Source organism: Melospiza georgiana, chromosome 5 (assembly GCF_028018845.1).
Source record: "Melospiza georgiana isolate bMelGeo1 chromosome 5, bMelGeo1.pri, whole genome shotgun sequence".
Lineage (NCBI taxonomy): Eukaryota > Metazoa > Chordata > Aves > Passeriformes > Passerellidae > Melospiza > Melospiza georgiana.
The window spans coordinates 28,999,715-29,015,159 of record NC_080434.1 but is presented as its reverse complement, the minus strand read 5'-3'; the positions used below and the strand labels follow the sequence as shown (position 1 = coordinate 29,015,159).

The 15,445-nt window shown below is 39.7% G+C and overlaps 1 protein-coding gene across 1 annotated transcript in view; it reads left to right on the top strand.

The window, feature by feature from the left end:
• Positions 1 to 15,445, top strand: part of SLC10A7 (solute carrier family 10 member 7) — a 138,750-nt gene that overhangs the window by 84,064 nt on the left and 39,241 nt on the right. Inside the window, exon 6 of the mRNA XM_058024257.1 lies at positions 7,942 to 7,977. Within this exon, the coding sequence (XP_057880240.1) occupies positions 7,942 to 7,977 (36 nt within the window). The remainder of the gene's footprint in view (positions 1 to 7,941; positions 7,978 to 15,445) is intronic.

Sequence of the window (15,445 nt, the reverse complement as noted above, 5' to 3'; positions counted from 1 at the left end):
TCCCCTGTGAAATTTATTTGAATAGGAACAGACAATGATTTAATCATCTGGAATTAGGAAAAATATTTGCATAGGATGAAATTTTAAAAGGCTCCATTGAGGTGGAAGTAAAGGAGAGCAATAAATTCTTGAGGCCAGAAGTGTTGGTCAGCAAAAGCAACTGAAGAGGAAATGGGAAGAGGAAAATGTAGCTCCAGCAGGCTCGACAGAATCCTTGAACTCACTGAAAATAGTAACCAGACAGCTGGGTTAAATGCATTGCACAAGAGAGAGGCAGGAAAAAATTGCAGGAGGTGTTACAAGTGTGGGGGATGTGGCTTGATCCTGTTCCACAAACGTGAGCAAAAGCCCCACTGGATCTCCTTGGTCACACACAGAGCTGTGGAGCTGCTGCAGGGAGATTGCAAAGTGTGGCCAGAAGCAGCACCTGGGATCCCACCTGTTGTAGAAACTACTCCACACCCTGCCAGCCAGCTCCCCCTCACTGATGGTTTCAGGCCATTTGATGGAAGTGTTCATTTCCACCTCTGATGAGACTTGTGCTGTATTTTGTGCATCATTCCAGATATTTCTCCTGTATCACCTGCAAAGCTCCGAGAAGTTTTCCTGGTTGGTTCAAAACTTCAGGATCCTTACTGCTGTGTACTGAACTATTCTGTGGCTGTGTAAGAAACACATTTCTAATGTGTTTGAGATGCCCTCTGCTGGGAAAGCCAGGCAAACTGGGCTTATCATCTTTAGTTTTACCTTCTAAAATACTCTTTTCTTATTCTTGGCTTATCACTCAATCTGATATCAGAAACTCCCCCCCTCAGCCTTAATGAAAAAAAAATGCTATTTCCTTTTTGGATTTATTCTTTACACTTCATCTGTGACAAGTGTGGTGGTGTTACTGCTGGTAGTTCAGATCATGGCATTTCTTGTTTCTCTGATCTGTTTTGTTGAAAGAACTGAACTCTGGCTGCTCACATTCCTTTTGATTCCATTTTTTCACACTTGTAAAATATGTAGGCAAGAGAAACATCTGCAAATAGTAATTATTAATAAATACTGGAAATGCTTGTGATTTCTACTGTTATCTGATGCTGGTAAGGTTTTTAATATCACCTCATCATTCTTTTTTTTTTTCAAATTAATGTCCATTCCCACAACTGGGGGCACTAGTTTAATACAACAGAACAAAGGTGGTACAATGTCTGGAACAACTCACAAAGTCCTCTGAATAATCTCAGAGTTGTTATGAAATCTGGTTTATTTTGCCCCCACTGATAAATCAAAAGCCATTTTGACATAGTGCTTCTAATTTCACAGTTTTGTTATTAAAATCTAATTTTGGCCTAATTGGATGAGTTACAGCTATTGCTGTGGTGTTTATTTCTAATTATAGTTGAATTAGGGTTACATAGAATTGTATTTTCAATTTTGTATTGTAGTTTATAACCTTCATAGGGTACAATATTTATCATTTTACCACAAATGTGTAAACTTCATATTCCATATTCTTTTCAATATCTTTTCAGATTTTCCTCTTATTTATTATGGGGAGAATGGGTGTGTTAAGCATCCCAAAAAGCTTCAGTTCATAAGCCTTTGTTCTCCCCAGCTTTCAAAATAGTAATTTCATATAGAACAAGACAAAGAGCTTAATTACATATTTTATTTTGAATAATTGCAGTTGTATAGGCCTTCTCAGAACCAACAATGTCATTAGAGTAGCTGACAGAAGAGGGATGTATAGTAGAAGTTTTACACTGGAAATTATTTCGAAACTAATTGAATTGAAAACAAAAGGCAAATAATTATCTGACACCAGGAGCTTCTGTGATGTCCATGGGGGAGCAACACAGGGACACAAGTTGCATCTTGGGGAAATTACTGAAATTACAGGAATATGAGAAAGCTGTAATTTAATCTCTGAGATTGTAAGAGATAAATTCATATGTTTATGTCATTTACATGGGGACAAAGTTAGAAACAGGGGGCAAACATGTTTTATTGTGAAAATCAATTCCAACATCTCAACAGAAATTTATCGTCTCTGCTGCCATCTTAAATAAGTCAAATGAACAGCATAGCTTGTATAACCAGCATAGCTATGCTAACACAAATATTAAAAGCTATTTAAAGAACCCATAAAAAGATAGTCTCTCAAGGAGGTTCCTGCAGCCACTGGATTCAGATACTAAGGCACTGAAATGTTTTTGGAATTATTTCAGTTACAAACTTGAAATCTTCATCCTCAAATGACTTAGTACCTAAAAACTGAGATATGTAAAATTCACAGTTGCCTCTGCAGCTGTTACCAGGCCCTTTTCTGTTACGCCACTTCTGCATCCAGTGCCTGCTTGTGGTTTCACAAGAACTTGCCTGGTCCCAGCCTGACTTTCAGTGGGTTTTGCCCTTCTGGTTTGGAACCAAGTGTATATATTTAGCATAGGCTTTTTTCCTTGCTTTGTGGTGTCTGTCAAGAGGCTCTGCACAGTTCTAAAGCTGTGTGGGGACAGGTGGAAAAAGGGAGAAGAATTGCTGAGGATTTTGGTGTGTAAAAGCCATTTTTTAGCAGATGGTATCATTCTGTATATGATATCTAAAGTTCAGATTACTATAAAGCTGTAGGACATGGGAGTTCACTTTTAATCAGTTTGAGATGATGAATAATGTGGTATCACAGGTAATAAACAGTGTATTTACTCAGGGGTGGTGCTGTGAAGTGGAACTGTGGAGCTGTGACCAGTCTGAGGGGTGAGGGTAGTGGGAGTCTTGTGCTCCTTGATTTGAATAGACTGGGAGCTGGCTCTGAGTGCTGCTGTGCTCTTTGCAATTTCTATCGTGTTAGTGAAAACACTGAACATCAGCTTTTCCATCCTTAGGAGTGCCCACTTTCTTTCTTTTGTGATTCTTTTTTTGTCCAATATCTGTATTCTGTCAGAACTTTGGTATTAACTGTCCTGTTGCTCAGAAATATGCCTAATTCAGACCTAGAAGCACTTTTCTAGAGGCAAGGTTCTCTTTTTAAAGTATAAAACATTATAATGTTGTCTGCAAACTTGTAAAAAATAAAGGAAAAACATTTGAAAGCACACTTCTACACACAAAATCAAGGGGAAAAAAAAGACATAAGAAATAGAAATAACACATACTTTGACATAAATTTTCACTGTCATTGTAACCATAAAAACTACAGTTTTATGTTTGGAAGTTTTTTTTATTTGTTTGTTGGGTGGTGAGGTGGTGTGTGCAGGCTGGGGTTTTTTGATGTTATTAACTCCATATTCTGTCCAACTGAGCTCATCTTTATTTTGATTGATTTTGTTTTTTTCTAAAAGCGTCAGCAACTCTTGAAATAAATACTTAAATTTGAGAAATACTGCTGTACACAGAAGAAGACTGAGTTTCATTTCTCATTTATGCTTGTCTTCTGATGAAATTATCCAGTGCTCATAAGCTTTTCTCTCACACCTTACCCCATCAGTGGCATAGAAATGCTGCCCTGTAAGTTTTTATGTAACCTTGCTTACAGTTCTGCTTCTTTTGTGTCCTGCTCTGATGGAGCATTCAGGAACCTCTGTAGCATTAAACAGAAGTAGGAAATAGATTTCAGAAAATACACAGTAGTTCAGAGCTTTGATACAAACTCCATTTTTCCTTTGCAGCCTTGGTTCTTTAGGCAAATCAGACATGACTTTGGTTAAGGCTTTTCTCAAAGCAGTTGCCACATGTGTGTCGTACTGATGACCTGTAAGAATGATGAAAAATTGCATGGGAAATTTGTGGCTAAAGGAAACCAAGGAAAGTTCACATGTATTTCATGCCTCATTACAATAATCCCTACTTGTCTTCTGCCATGTGTCCCTCTGGACCTGTGCCCACCTCCCTCTTCCTATTTGCATAATTTCATTCTTAATGATTTGCCACCATAGTTTCAAATTCATTAGGTGGCTTCTCTTCCCTGTCTGATTTGGCAGCCAATTCCATATACTGATTTTATATATTCTTCTGGAGGATAAACACCTCTTAATGCCTGCTCTACAGCAATGCTGTACTGGATGAAACCTATAGAAAACCTCTTAGTAACTTTATGTAATCAAAGCAAATAGCAATTAAATGGATCTCCAAGTACATCCTTGCTATTTACCTGTATGTTATGTACATGCTTGCACACACAACCTGTATTTAAACTCTCTGGAATAAAATCCATTTCATGATCTTTACTGTGGGGCGATGTTTCCAAGTATCTGACTCTTCAGACTCCTATGTTCTATCAGTGTCTCATGTCAGGCTGAGATTTTTTTCCTGCCCTTTCCACTAAAATCATTGAAATATATTCAGTCAGTCTTTCACATCAGAGGTGTAAATGGATTTCTTGAAAGTTTTTCTGCAGATAGCAAACAGCAGTCACTTTACAACTTTGACTCCATTGTGGGCAGCAGTTGGGAAGCCTAACACTCCACCCGAACTTTGAAGATGCTAAAACTGTGTAATGACCTTGCATTCTCAAGGGCAGATGCTCAGCTTTTGCTGAAGTGCTAATCTACAATCTGTTTATCTCCATACACTATGTATTTGACAGCACTTGCCTGGAAAGCAAGGCAGGGAAAAGCGTTGTCAAATTTAGTTCCATTTTCCTCTCTGATGGTCTCGGTGTCCAATGGACTTAGAAATGGTCATCTTTATTTTGATTTCCTTTGTGCTTCTCAGCCAGTTGCAATCTTAGAAAACAGCTACAGTGTCAGTGTCAGAATATTCTCATCTTTGTGAAACCTCTGCTGGAGAATGAGCTGGGCTCTGGAGTAACTGTTTGCTTCCACATTTTCTTTATTCTTAGTGAATCGGACTTTGAGCTTTACCTTCAAAATGTAAATTGTCTCCTGTATTTTCCACCAGTAGGCTTTAGACTCAAAGTGCTCCGTTTATTATTCTTTAGTGGATATGAATTGAGATGCATCACATAATGCTCAGGAGCACATTGAGGAGCATGTTCCTAATGAAGAGGTAATGCGTCAAAGCAGGGTGCTGTGGGCAGGGAAAGGTAATGCCCTTTGTTAGACACACACCATGGTCAGGTAAGCCCTTCTTCATATCTGGGGCAGGAACCTGAAGAGGAGGGCTCCAGCTCATAAAAGCACATCAGTGTTTCCAGGTTAACCTATAGGTGGGCTTTACATCCCTTAAGTCTGCTCTTCAGCAGCTCCATCAGTTGGTTGGGTAACAGAGGTTCCCTCCCTGAATAAATCCTGCTTTGCTTGCCCCTGTAAACCATCAGCCACCCCAGCACTACTGACTAAAGGAAAAAACCCCTTTGGTTTTAATGTAAACCCTGTGGTTTTTCAAACTGGCACTCTTTATCACAATAAAACATTAACATCAAATTACTCTGATTCAGTAACAGCATCTATTTTTTAATATGAACTTGTCTGTTCTGTCAGGTAATTGTTTAGCTTCCCAGGGAATCGTGTGTGTGTTGCAAATGGAAAAGTTCAACCTTGTAAATCCTTTCTGTGGTGAGGCAACAGGAAACCAGGAAAATTAAGATCACCAGGTTAAATAGCAAAATTTAATAACAAATTGCTAAAATTGACCTTTTGAATGCTAGATTTGCAGCATGCTCATTCAGGAATCTCTTTATGATGTATAGGAGGATTCTCTTGCTCTCCACTTACAGAATTACAATAAGTGTTATTGTCACAGAAGTGCAGTTTCCTTTTGTGGCTTTGAATTAGCAGTGGCTGTTGCCCACTGTGTTAATATCAGCAAGCTTCTGAAGTAATTCAATAGCAAGTCACAGCTCCCATCCCAAGGAGGAAGGACACAATCTTGATTTATCAACAAGATAGAGAGAAAGGTTGGTTTGGTTTGGTGTGGTTTTTTACCTTTAGCTTTTTTTTGGTAACTTATAAAACCTCACTGAGGCATGAAGCACGTAAGAAGTAGCTAATGGTGCTGAATCAATGAGTTTGTTCAGGTTCAGAGGAGAGTTGGCTGTGCTCTCAAGCTGGCACTGTGCTCTCCTCCCTGCACTCAGTGCTCAGGAGGAGTACAGTGGAACCCTGCTGCAGTGATGTCCTGCCATCCCAAAATCAGGGGAGGCTGAGGGAACACTCAGGCACTTGGTGATGTCTGGTAGCATTTGAGGTGTGCAGTGTGGCTGTCAATGGGGAAAGGGGGAGAAGGGCAAGGTCTGGCTCATGTGGTGTATATATATATATATATAGGTATGTATGTATATGTATGTGAGTACAGCAGCCACCCACTTTTAAAGCTGGGCTTTGGTCCCTGATGTTGTCCCTGCATTACACAGATCTTGCAGTCAGCTCTTCCTCACAGATTCTGCTCTATGCAAGTGTCAGTTCAGCCCTTGATGCCTCCTCCCTTCCCCAACTTTTGTTTCTTCCTCTCCAGCTGCTGTACTTGAACACCTATATTTCTTCATATCTGTTATCTGCATTTTGGTCTAAACCTCCTGTAAATTGTGAGTGACTCCCTGAAGCAATTCTTCCTGCTTCTACTTCTCTTTTCAGTCTTTTATGATCTATCTCAATTGTGACAATTGCAAAAATATAAATTATTATGGATATCTGGGCTGTGGGGCAGTCAGATATGGCATATATTATTTATTTTGAAATATGTTTTTAAATTCTGCAGAGGCTTCAAGTTGCACAGCTTAACTGTTGCCTCCTTGATCCTTCCTGTCTGCTATAATTTGTGGCATTTATTTGTTGCATTTTGTTTTAGGAATGCAATAGGAACTCTCTGTGGCTGATAGTATCTCTGAATCTGTGATTCTTTGTGGATCCAGAAAACAAATACAAAACTAATTGTTTCAGGCTTTTCTTTGTATTTTCTTCCAAGAGGTTGAAGTAAAGCCATGTTACTCAAGGTTAAGTGAAAAATAGGGGACAGCTGGGTTTTTTGTTCAGTTGTTTTTCACTTGTAGCTAAATAAAACATAAAATGAGCCCCCTCTCAGATAAATGTTTTGAACCTTTGTCCAATTTTTTTAGAAAAATAAAGTTTGTGAATAGCTGAAAAGCCAGCTGTTCTTGTGACCTATCTGGATGAAGAATAGTCCTGGCCTAGAGAAGTTCTGAACCAGGTCTATGAATTAGCATGCATTAAATGATGGAATCATTTTATTGAGCAATAATAAAATATTGAAGTCAGATGGAAGGATGATGGGGAATTGCTGTTTGCAGCTATGAAAGTGATGCATGTCATGTTAACTCCCAACCCAAACAACTCATTGTAAGATTTGCTTTCATGAAACTTAAAATCCTCTATTTTGTCCAATCATCAGCTTTAAACCTGTTCCTTGTCAGTGAAGACAACAAATCTTTTTGCTTGCATCTGCCTGGGGGATGTGGAAAGCTGAGGTGGTCCTGTGTGATTAAATTAGATGAAAGACTTGCCTTCTACCAGTGAGACATGAAGTCTAATCAAGTGAAATGAGTTTTGAGATCTCAGCTCATTTCCTTGGGGAATATCTGCTTACATTACACAGTCACGACACCTAATTCATCACAGTTGAGGCAGCTTCTGCTCAGAAGAGGACCTGGGACTGGGTGCCAGGGGACTTGATCAAGTCTTTCCCTAAAGAGGAGCTGCTTAGTGAAGTTAAGATACAGCATGCTGAGGGGAGAGCTTTAATTTTTTTTTTAAATAAATTATCTATATTCTGTATATCAGACTATATATCTGTATATTTTAGAACAGAGGGACTTAGATGCAAAAAGGTAAAAAAAGGTACGTGGTACTGAGTGTAGTAGTTTATAAAATGATTGCTGCATGAATGTTAAATAACATGCTCAGTGAAGAGCAAAGTTGAGTTTGTTACTTAATTTCTATGATGTTAAATGATGTTTGTGTATTTCCATGTACTAAGCTAAGAAAGTAAAGATTTTTCTGCCTCCTTGACTAACAGACTGTTTTTGTTTGTTTCTTCCAGGGCATTGTTATAACTCCACTTCTGCTTTTGCTTTTTGTAAGTATCATGATATATTAATATATCTTTTACTGGGTAATCTTGCACCTATTAGGCATTATGTTTAAGATCTAAGTTTAGATGGTTTTCACAATGCATCAATAATGAAGCAGATTTTTCTGGTCAATATTTGAAATGAGCTGCCTCCCAGGACAGCCATCAAAATGTATCATAGTGTATGCAAACACCACCTGCGCTTCATTCTGAGATGACCAAAAGATGTTGCTCTTACAGAAGTGTAAAATCATGTGCTGTTAGTCAGGCTGGGTTAAATACAAACACTTGCCAGGTAAGGAGATAACTCGGTTGGGAAAGCTCTTGGAGAGCTTTCACTTGCAGGAGCTGGACAGGATTGCCCTGATCTGAAGTGGATGAGAAGAACTGGAAAAGCACTACTCAGATAAACAGAGCCTTCCTTTTGGGCAACCAAGCCCATGGGTATCTTTGTGGGACAGACAAGACAGATTACTGGAGCCCCTGTGCATCCCTAAATGGAATGCTGCTTCCTTCCTGTTAGTTCAATTGTCACCCTTCAGTGAGGCCTTGGGTCCTGGCAGCTCATGGTAGAGAGAAAGGGAGGAGACCAAGCTCTACCTTCATGTTTTATAAAGGCAGGGGCTTTGGCATATAATGGAGAGGCTTTTGCAGGTGGATGGTGGTGTTTGGTAAATCCCTGGTCACATAGGAAGTCTTGGTGCTTGAGGATTTGCTGGCACAGCTGGTGTGGTGCAAGCTGCTGAGAGCTGGGGCTTTGTGAAGAGTATGGAATATAGGCTGAAGCACTTCAAGACTTTCAAGGAGGACATACATTTTCTTTTGTATTTGTCTTACTGATGGCTTTGTATGTCAGTCAGCACACTGGAAAGGGGGGGAAGTTGGTCGGAAGCAATTTGTAAGTGGCATGCAAGGGGTGCACTGTTTATAGCAAGGATGCTTAAGCAACATATGGGCTATATACAAATATAGCTGTATAAACTGGGATAAAGAGTACTGTGAGAGCGGCTGTAACATCAGCTACTGCCACACAATAACTGTGTGGGAGGAGTTTTATTTTACTAGAACAAATTGTAATTCACTCATGTAGCTGTGTTTACACACAAACTGCTTTGACCATATTCTATACATTGATACACACCAGCAAATCTTTCTCAGTACACCTGGGAGCATAGACTTACTGTAGGTTGAAAAAGATAATTTTCCTTTAAAAAAAGACAGCTGTTTTGTTATTCTTGCACTGAATATGTTGATTCAGGATGGTCTGCCTCACTGTTTTCCAATCCTCTTCTCTCTTGTCTGTCGAAAGATTTTCTTCCACAGGCGTTCATTCAGAGACCTGTGCCCTTGTTTCTAAGTGAAACTTCAGCTCTTTTTCCTTTTGCTCACTGGCAGCTTTCCCTGTGCCTTACCTCACTGAGTTTGGGGCAGTGAATAACAAAAGGGATATTTTATGCAGAAACTGAGATGTTAAGGAAAGATCTGTATATATTTTCTTTGGTGTCGTTATAGGCAGATAACAAGATATTCTGCCCCGTAAATTGCAGTTTTCACTATTACTTCTCAGAGGAGGTGGTAAAACTTCATATGTATGGGAACAGGAAGGCAAATAATATCTCTGTTCTTTCTACCAGCCCTGGAAACATTTGTATGAGAAGTGTGTAAAATTCACATTAATTATTGGGTGGTTTGTGACATGACTTGGACTTGTTCTTCTTGAGGCAGATACACACATGAATTGCTTTGTCATCAGAGTGATAAACAAACTAGTCTGGGGATGAGGGGAGTTACAAGAACTGTGGGTTTTTGTCACAGAGCCCAAAACTTGAGGACTTCTCTTGTGCTACATAAATATTTAACACTTGTTGAGGTCTTTGTTGAGGGTTTCACAGATGAAGAGCAGTATTCTGGTCAGCCCTGCAGCACACCTTGCTAAGATGAAGTCTGCCTTCTCTGAAGGTTCAGTTTATCCTATGATAGGTATTTAGGACAGCTGAATGGGCACAACCCAAGTTCCCATGTCCTGTGGCAGTCTGTAGTTTGGACTGCTGAAACCCTTTTTTTTTCATGTGAACCCCTCTAGTTTTCCTCTGAGTTTCCTTGATGCATCTGGCCTGGCGAGCACATAGTGGATTCAAGCGCAGAGTTCGCATGTTTCTGTGTGCTTGCTTACAGCCTGGAGCTCCATCATTTCATGTGGGACTGTGGAGTGAGAAACATGGACTAGACAAGTCCTGGTTTCCTTCTCTGAACCATTCAGCAGTTTAGTAATGCTATTTAGCCTTAATGCTTAATTAATACAGGATAGAATTTTCAACTTTCAAAATAAGTCTTCCATTTACCTCTACAATAACTGAGCTGAGCTACTGAATGCTATTCATGGGCCTTTCAAGTCTGCATCATCAATGAATTTTGGTTCCTGAATCTGGTACTCTTGAGCATTAACTCTTCCACTGAGTTGTGCTATGATTGTCTGAATGATCATATTTGTTATTCTCCCTGTGTACAGTGCATAAAATACCTTTAGTGCTGCCAGAAATAAAATACATTGTTGTCTATTAGCTTGTTTTTGTTATATAGCTTAACCTGAGGTAGTAGTTATTGTTTATATTTTGCCCTGTGTGCACCAGAGAATATAATGTTCTGAGCTGTCTTTTTGTTCATAATTGCCCAGTAATGTAAATATAAATTGTCTAAACAACATTGATAAAGGCATGTTGAAGCTGTAATACATAATGCATTTAATGCAAATAATTTATCATCTTAAGTGAATGGTGTTGAAGAGGAGGTCAGTTACATTTCTGAAAAGTATATATCTGCTATGAAACTTCTGGTGTAAAGCTTACTTAAAATTAACATTCTAAGAGGTTCAGATTAATTTAATGAAGGCCTAATTACTGGACTGTATGAGGATGCTTAGCTAAACTTTATAAAGAATATCTTTGTCACAGATACCTCTGATTAACATTTTGCCTGATAAGAAGCTGTTGAATCTCTCTTCCCAGATATGTTAATCAGCAATACCATCATCCTCATGTTAACCCTTGTTATTAACAGTTAGTATGCCATATTCCCAGCAAAGATGTTACAAATGGCCAGTGTCCATAAACTGTATATAACTGGAGCTCATATATGGGGTGAACAGAACCAAAGCAAGTTAAATCAGTGTCAGGTTAGCATGAGGTGATGCTGTTTGATATTTCTTTGCAGCATTCTCCAATGCTTCTTTAGCCATGATTAGGAGGCTGTGTACCAAAGCATTCAGAGAGTGAGGCTGTCCATCCCCCTCTTGTCACTTTGCACACTTGGAGAGTAACAGATCCATCATGAACATTTTTAAAGCAGAAAAATAAGTTTTGTTTTCTCCAAGGTTAGTTATCAAAGTAGCAGAAATCTTAAGTGTGTGAATCTATGTACTTCTATTGAAAGCCATCAAATAATGTTAGAGATAAGTCAGTATTTTACATTTTTATATACTTCACATTCTTCAGAAGCATGCCTGCAATGCAAGTAATGTGGAGTGTTAAAGACCCAATAGGAAATTCATATGCATTTTAAAGATACACTTGACTGTCAAACATGGCTCCCCCATTAGCTCCTTTGCCAATAAAACTACCAGGACATTTGTGTCAAAACAGGATCTTTCCAAGGCTTTATCAGCTTGCTCCTGTTCTTAATTCCTGAATTTTTATTTTTCTGTTGGTGTTGTAGTGGTGATGTCATAGGCACTAGAAAGTAGCACTGCTGAAATAATTCAGGAGTGGACAAGTGAAGGAAATTTGGTGCAAGCAGTACAGAGAAAAGTGAAATAAATAAAGTGAAATTAGAAGGTGATTTAAATGCTGAAGAGCTTTCACTTGTATTCACAATCTTTAAATTAAACTATGGGTCCAAAAGTTGTTGATACTTCTCAGATTTTTTTACCAAGTCTACTCCAATCCCATTAATTCAGATAAATCTGTTTATTGAAAGGAGCTGTCAGTACTTTTTTGTTTTTAAACAGAACTTCTACACACTATGCCTTGTTTTTCTTCTCAAGCACTTGGTAAATGAGAGTTGAAACCAGTCAAATGAATCGTTAAATATGCAAATATCTTAGTAGCTGGAAAGCCTTGGAAGTTGCAGCTAATGGATTTCACTGGTATGTGACAAAAGGCTGATTACAGTGGGATGGGAAGGGAGGGGGAGCAGCACAGTGCATTAGCTATTAACAGATCAGCTCATTCATGTGGAAGATTTAAAGTGCATCATTATTTCTACCTGGTTATTTACCTCACTGTTTCCTTTCTTTTTTAATCATTGGGAAACAAAATTCTCTGATCTGATCCAAACTCTTTACAATTAGCTAGAACTTTTCAATGACTGCTGTGAAATATTTACTTAATCATTTTATTGCTTTTTTCACATGCACCTTTTATGGGTTTGCTATTTAAATTGGAACGAGTAACAGAGAATAATAGGGACCCTCCTTGTTCCTGACTCACACACAAAGGTTTTTCTAGGTGTTATTGCTCTTGAGATTTTCATCTCTGTAAAAGTAGGGGAGCCTTTCTAGTGCACAGCCTGCTCCAACATGGGCAGAAGTTAAGCACACATCTTTAACAGGGTCATAGAACCAGGCTACCAGGAGAATCCCATCCTGACTCGCCCAATCCGCCTTTTTTCCATGCTGTGCAATTCACCTCAGAGCTGAGCATGATCCAACCTAAAAATAAGGATTTTTGCTCTCCCTCCTCCCTTGCAGTGCTAGAAACTTGTGTCTCTGATGAATGTAAACTGATTTCCAGTAAGTACTGGTTAAAGATGTGTAATTCATTTGTCTTTGTTGCTAGTGTTATACATCTGAATAGCACTTCTCTGAAATTTATCACCCTGGCTCTGACTTTCTCTTTGCCAGCCTTCAGTCAGCTAGGCTAAACAAGCCATGCATTTCTAATCCTTGAATTCATAAAACAAATCCCTTAATCTGAGGTGTTTTGTGCACCTGCTCCAGGTTTAATTCCATCTTTAGCCCAGGTAATACAAACCATGCACAGTTGTGCAATTTGCTTCACCAAAGGCTTATCCAGGCCTTGTGCAACGTCTCCAGTATCCCCTATTTCCACTGATTTATTTCTTCTGCTACATCACAGTTTTCTTTTTCATGGATAAATAATATTCATGGTTCTTAACTACCCTGTATTGATTAATCTGTGTCTTTCCAGCCTTTCCAGGCCTTTGTTTGCAGCAGAATTTTTGGATGCAAGTCCTTAAGCCCCTGATCTCCAAGGGTATTAATCTAATTCCCATTTAGGTGTTTCTGGGTTGTAAACTTGATCTTGTTTCTGTACATTAACCCTCCAGATCATTGCACCACAGTTAAGTGGAGGAGTAGCTCTGGTGTATTTCAGATGAAGAATACCTATGGTTATTTTTATAGCTCTATAAATGGCTTTAAAATCCACAGGTGTGTTTGGATTGGCTTGGTATTTAATGTGTCATAGGGGAACCCAAAGGGATTAGGCATCTGTGATCACTTTAACAAGGGAAACCTGAAATATCATTGCCCAGCCTAGGAAATAAAAAAAAAGGGCAAGATTGTCAGCTTTTGTTTTTCCATACTTCTGGATGTGAAACTTTGTTGTTTTTTTGGTTTTTTTTTTTTTTTTATTTGGCAACAGAACTGGAGGGTATATGTAGACAAATAAATACTTTTTCATTTGTGCCAAATCAACTCCCACAGATGCACAAGCATATAGAATATGCAAGAATTTGCAAAATATATGTAGTTATTTAGCAAAAATGGAGGATTTAAGTTTAATTTTTAAGAATAATAGCGAAAGGTCTCCTTGTTAAAATACATGACTGCCAAAGCATTGGGTACCATCTCTGTTCGAGATGGTATTGGATACCATACCCCTTTCTAAGGCAAGAGACAATTTGCAGTTTTTGACAGGTGTGATTAAAACCTTTCTTTTTAAATTTAAACATGTCCTATAGAAACCCTATTCTCAGTGATATGCCTCCCATTTCCTTCCACCCATTCCAGGTGGATTATTTCAGTACCAGTCAATGACTGGGGGTCAGTGGGTGGGAGCTGGCATCTCCTGCATGGCTTCTGTGCCTTACCAAGGTATCCAAATGCTGTGCCTGTAAAGAGGGGTGGGAAGGGCACCCCAGTGACCTGCCAGCTCTGCTCAGATGTTATGCAGGAATGATCCCTTTCCACATCCTGCCTGAAATCTGGAGCTGGGCACTGTGGGCACAGGAGGACATCAGTGCTCTTCCAAGTGCTGCCTGCTTCCCAGAGCCTCAGCACCATTGCTGCCATGGCAGTTCCATTTCTGGGTTTCTGAGGGACACCTTTTTCTGCTGCACTGTAACATGCTGCCATGACTGGGTCAGGGTAAGGGCTCTGGAAGGAGTCCAGAGCAAGGGAGGGCTTTGTTCAGCTGCTAACTCTTTTTCATTGCCCTTCATCACTCGACTGGATGCCATCCACCTCTTTTCCAAAAGTGCATTGCATTCCATGGCCTTTCTGTAGTGGACCTGCCATCCCCAACAGGATGTAAAGGGACTGGGGCATGGGGTGTTGCAGACAGGCCTCTGAGGCGGCTGGATGAGGGAACCAGAAGCTGTGACAATACAGCATTGAATGCAAAATTTAAAAGGGGTGTCAGAATAGCCAGACCCTTCCACCAGAGTGTAGAAAAGGAAGGCTTAAAGTTGAATATCTTGTGTAAAAGAGCAGCCAGGTGTGCCTCTCCCTATCAGTTCTGCCCTCTTTTCTCCCCTGCCTCTCTTCCTGCTCTGTGCTCAGCAACTGGTGAGGCTGGAGCTGGTTGATGGTGTGTGAGGAGCACAGAGGCACAAGCTGAGGAAGCATTAATTGCACGAGAGCACTGGGAGGGTGAAAGCTGCCCCCAAAGGACAGCCTGCTCCAAAGAGGGCACAATGTGTGCAGCACATGTGTCACTGGGCTGTCATTTGGTGGGACTGGCATCATGTGTTTCTTCTGAGCCCATGGCAGTGTAGATGTGGGAACACCCCCTGTGATACCTGCCTGGTCTGCCAGAAAGATGAGAATGGAGAGTCTGGCTTGTGCAGACAGTCTAGGCTGGGAGATGGAATTGACTTGTTTTTTCTGCAAGAAGTTTGGGGTTTACTCTTTTTTTTTTACCATATCCAGTTAAATATAGCCTTTTAATTAAGGATAGGCCAGTGTTTCTACCACAACCTCATAAAGAAACCCACTAAATTATTTGGTGGGTTTTTATAAAACAGGCAGTCTCTTGAGAAGAAAGGTCTACGACTAAATTAGCAAGAATGCTGCAGGTCAGGTTTGAAGAACTGCATGGTGACAGAATTGTTTGAGAAGATTTGCCTGGGATTATCTTTCTGCTTATCTGAGTTACCCTGCTGAAAACACTCAGATTTTTAAGTGAAAAGTGTCTTTCCCCAGTCAAGAATTTTCAGGGAATTTTCTTGAATAGTG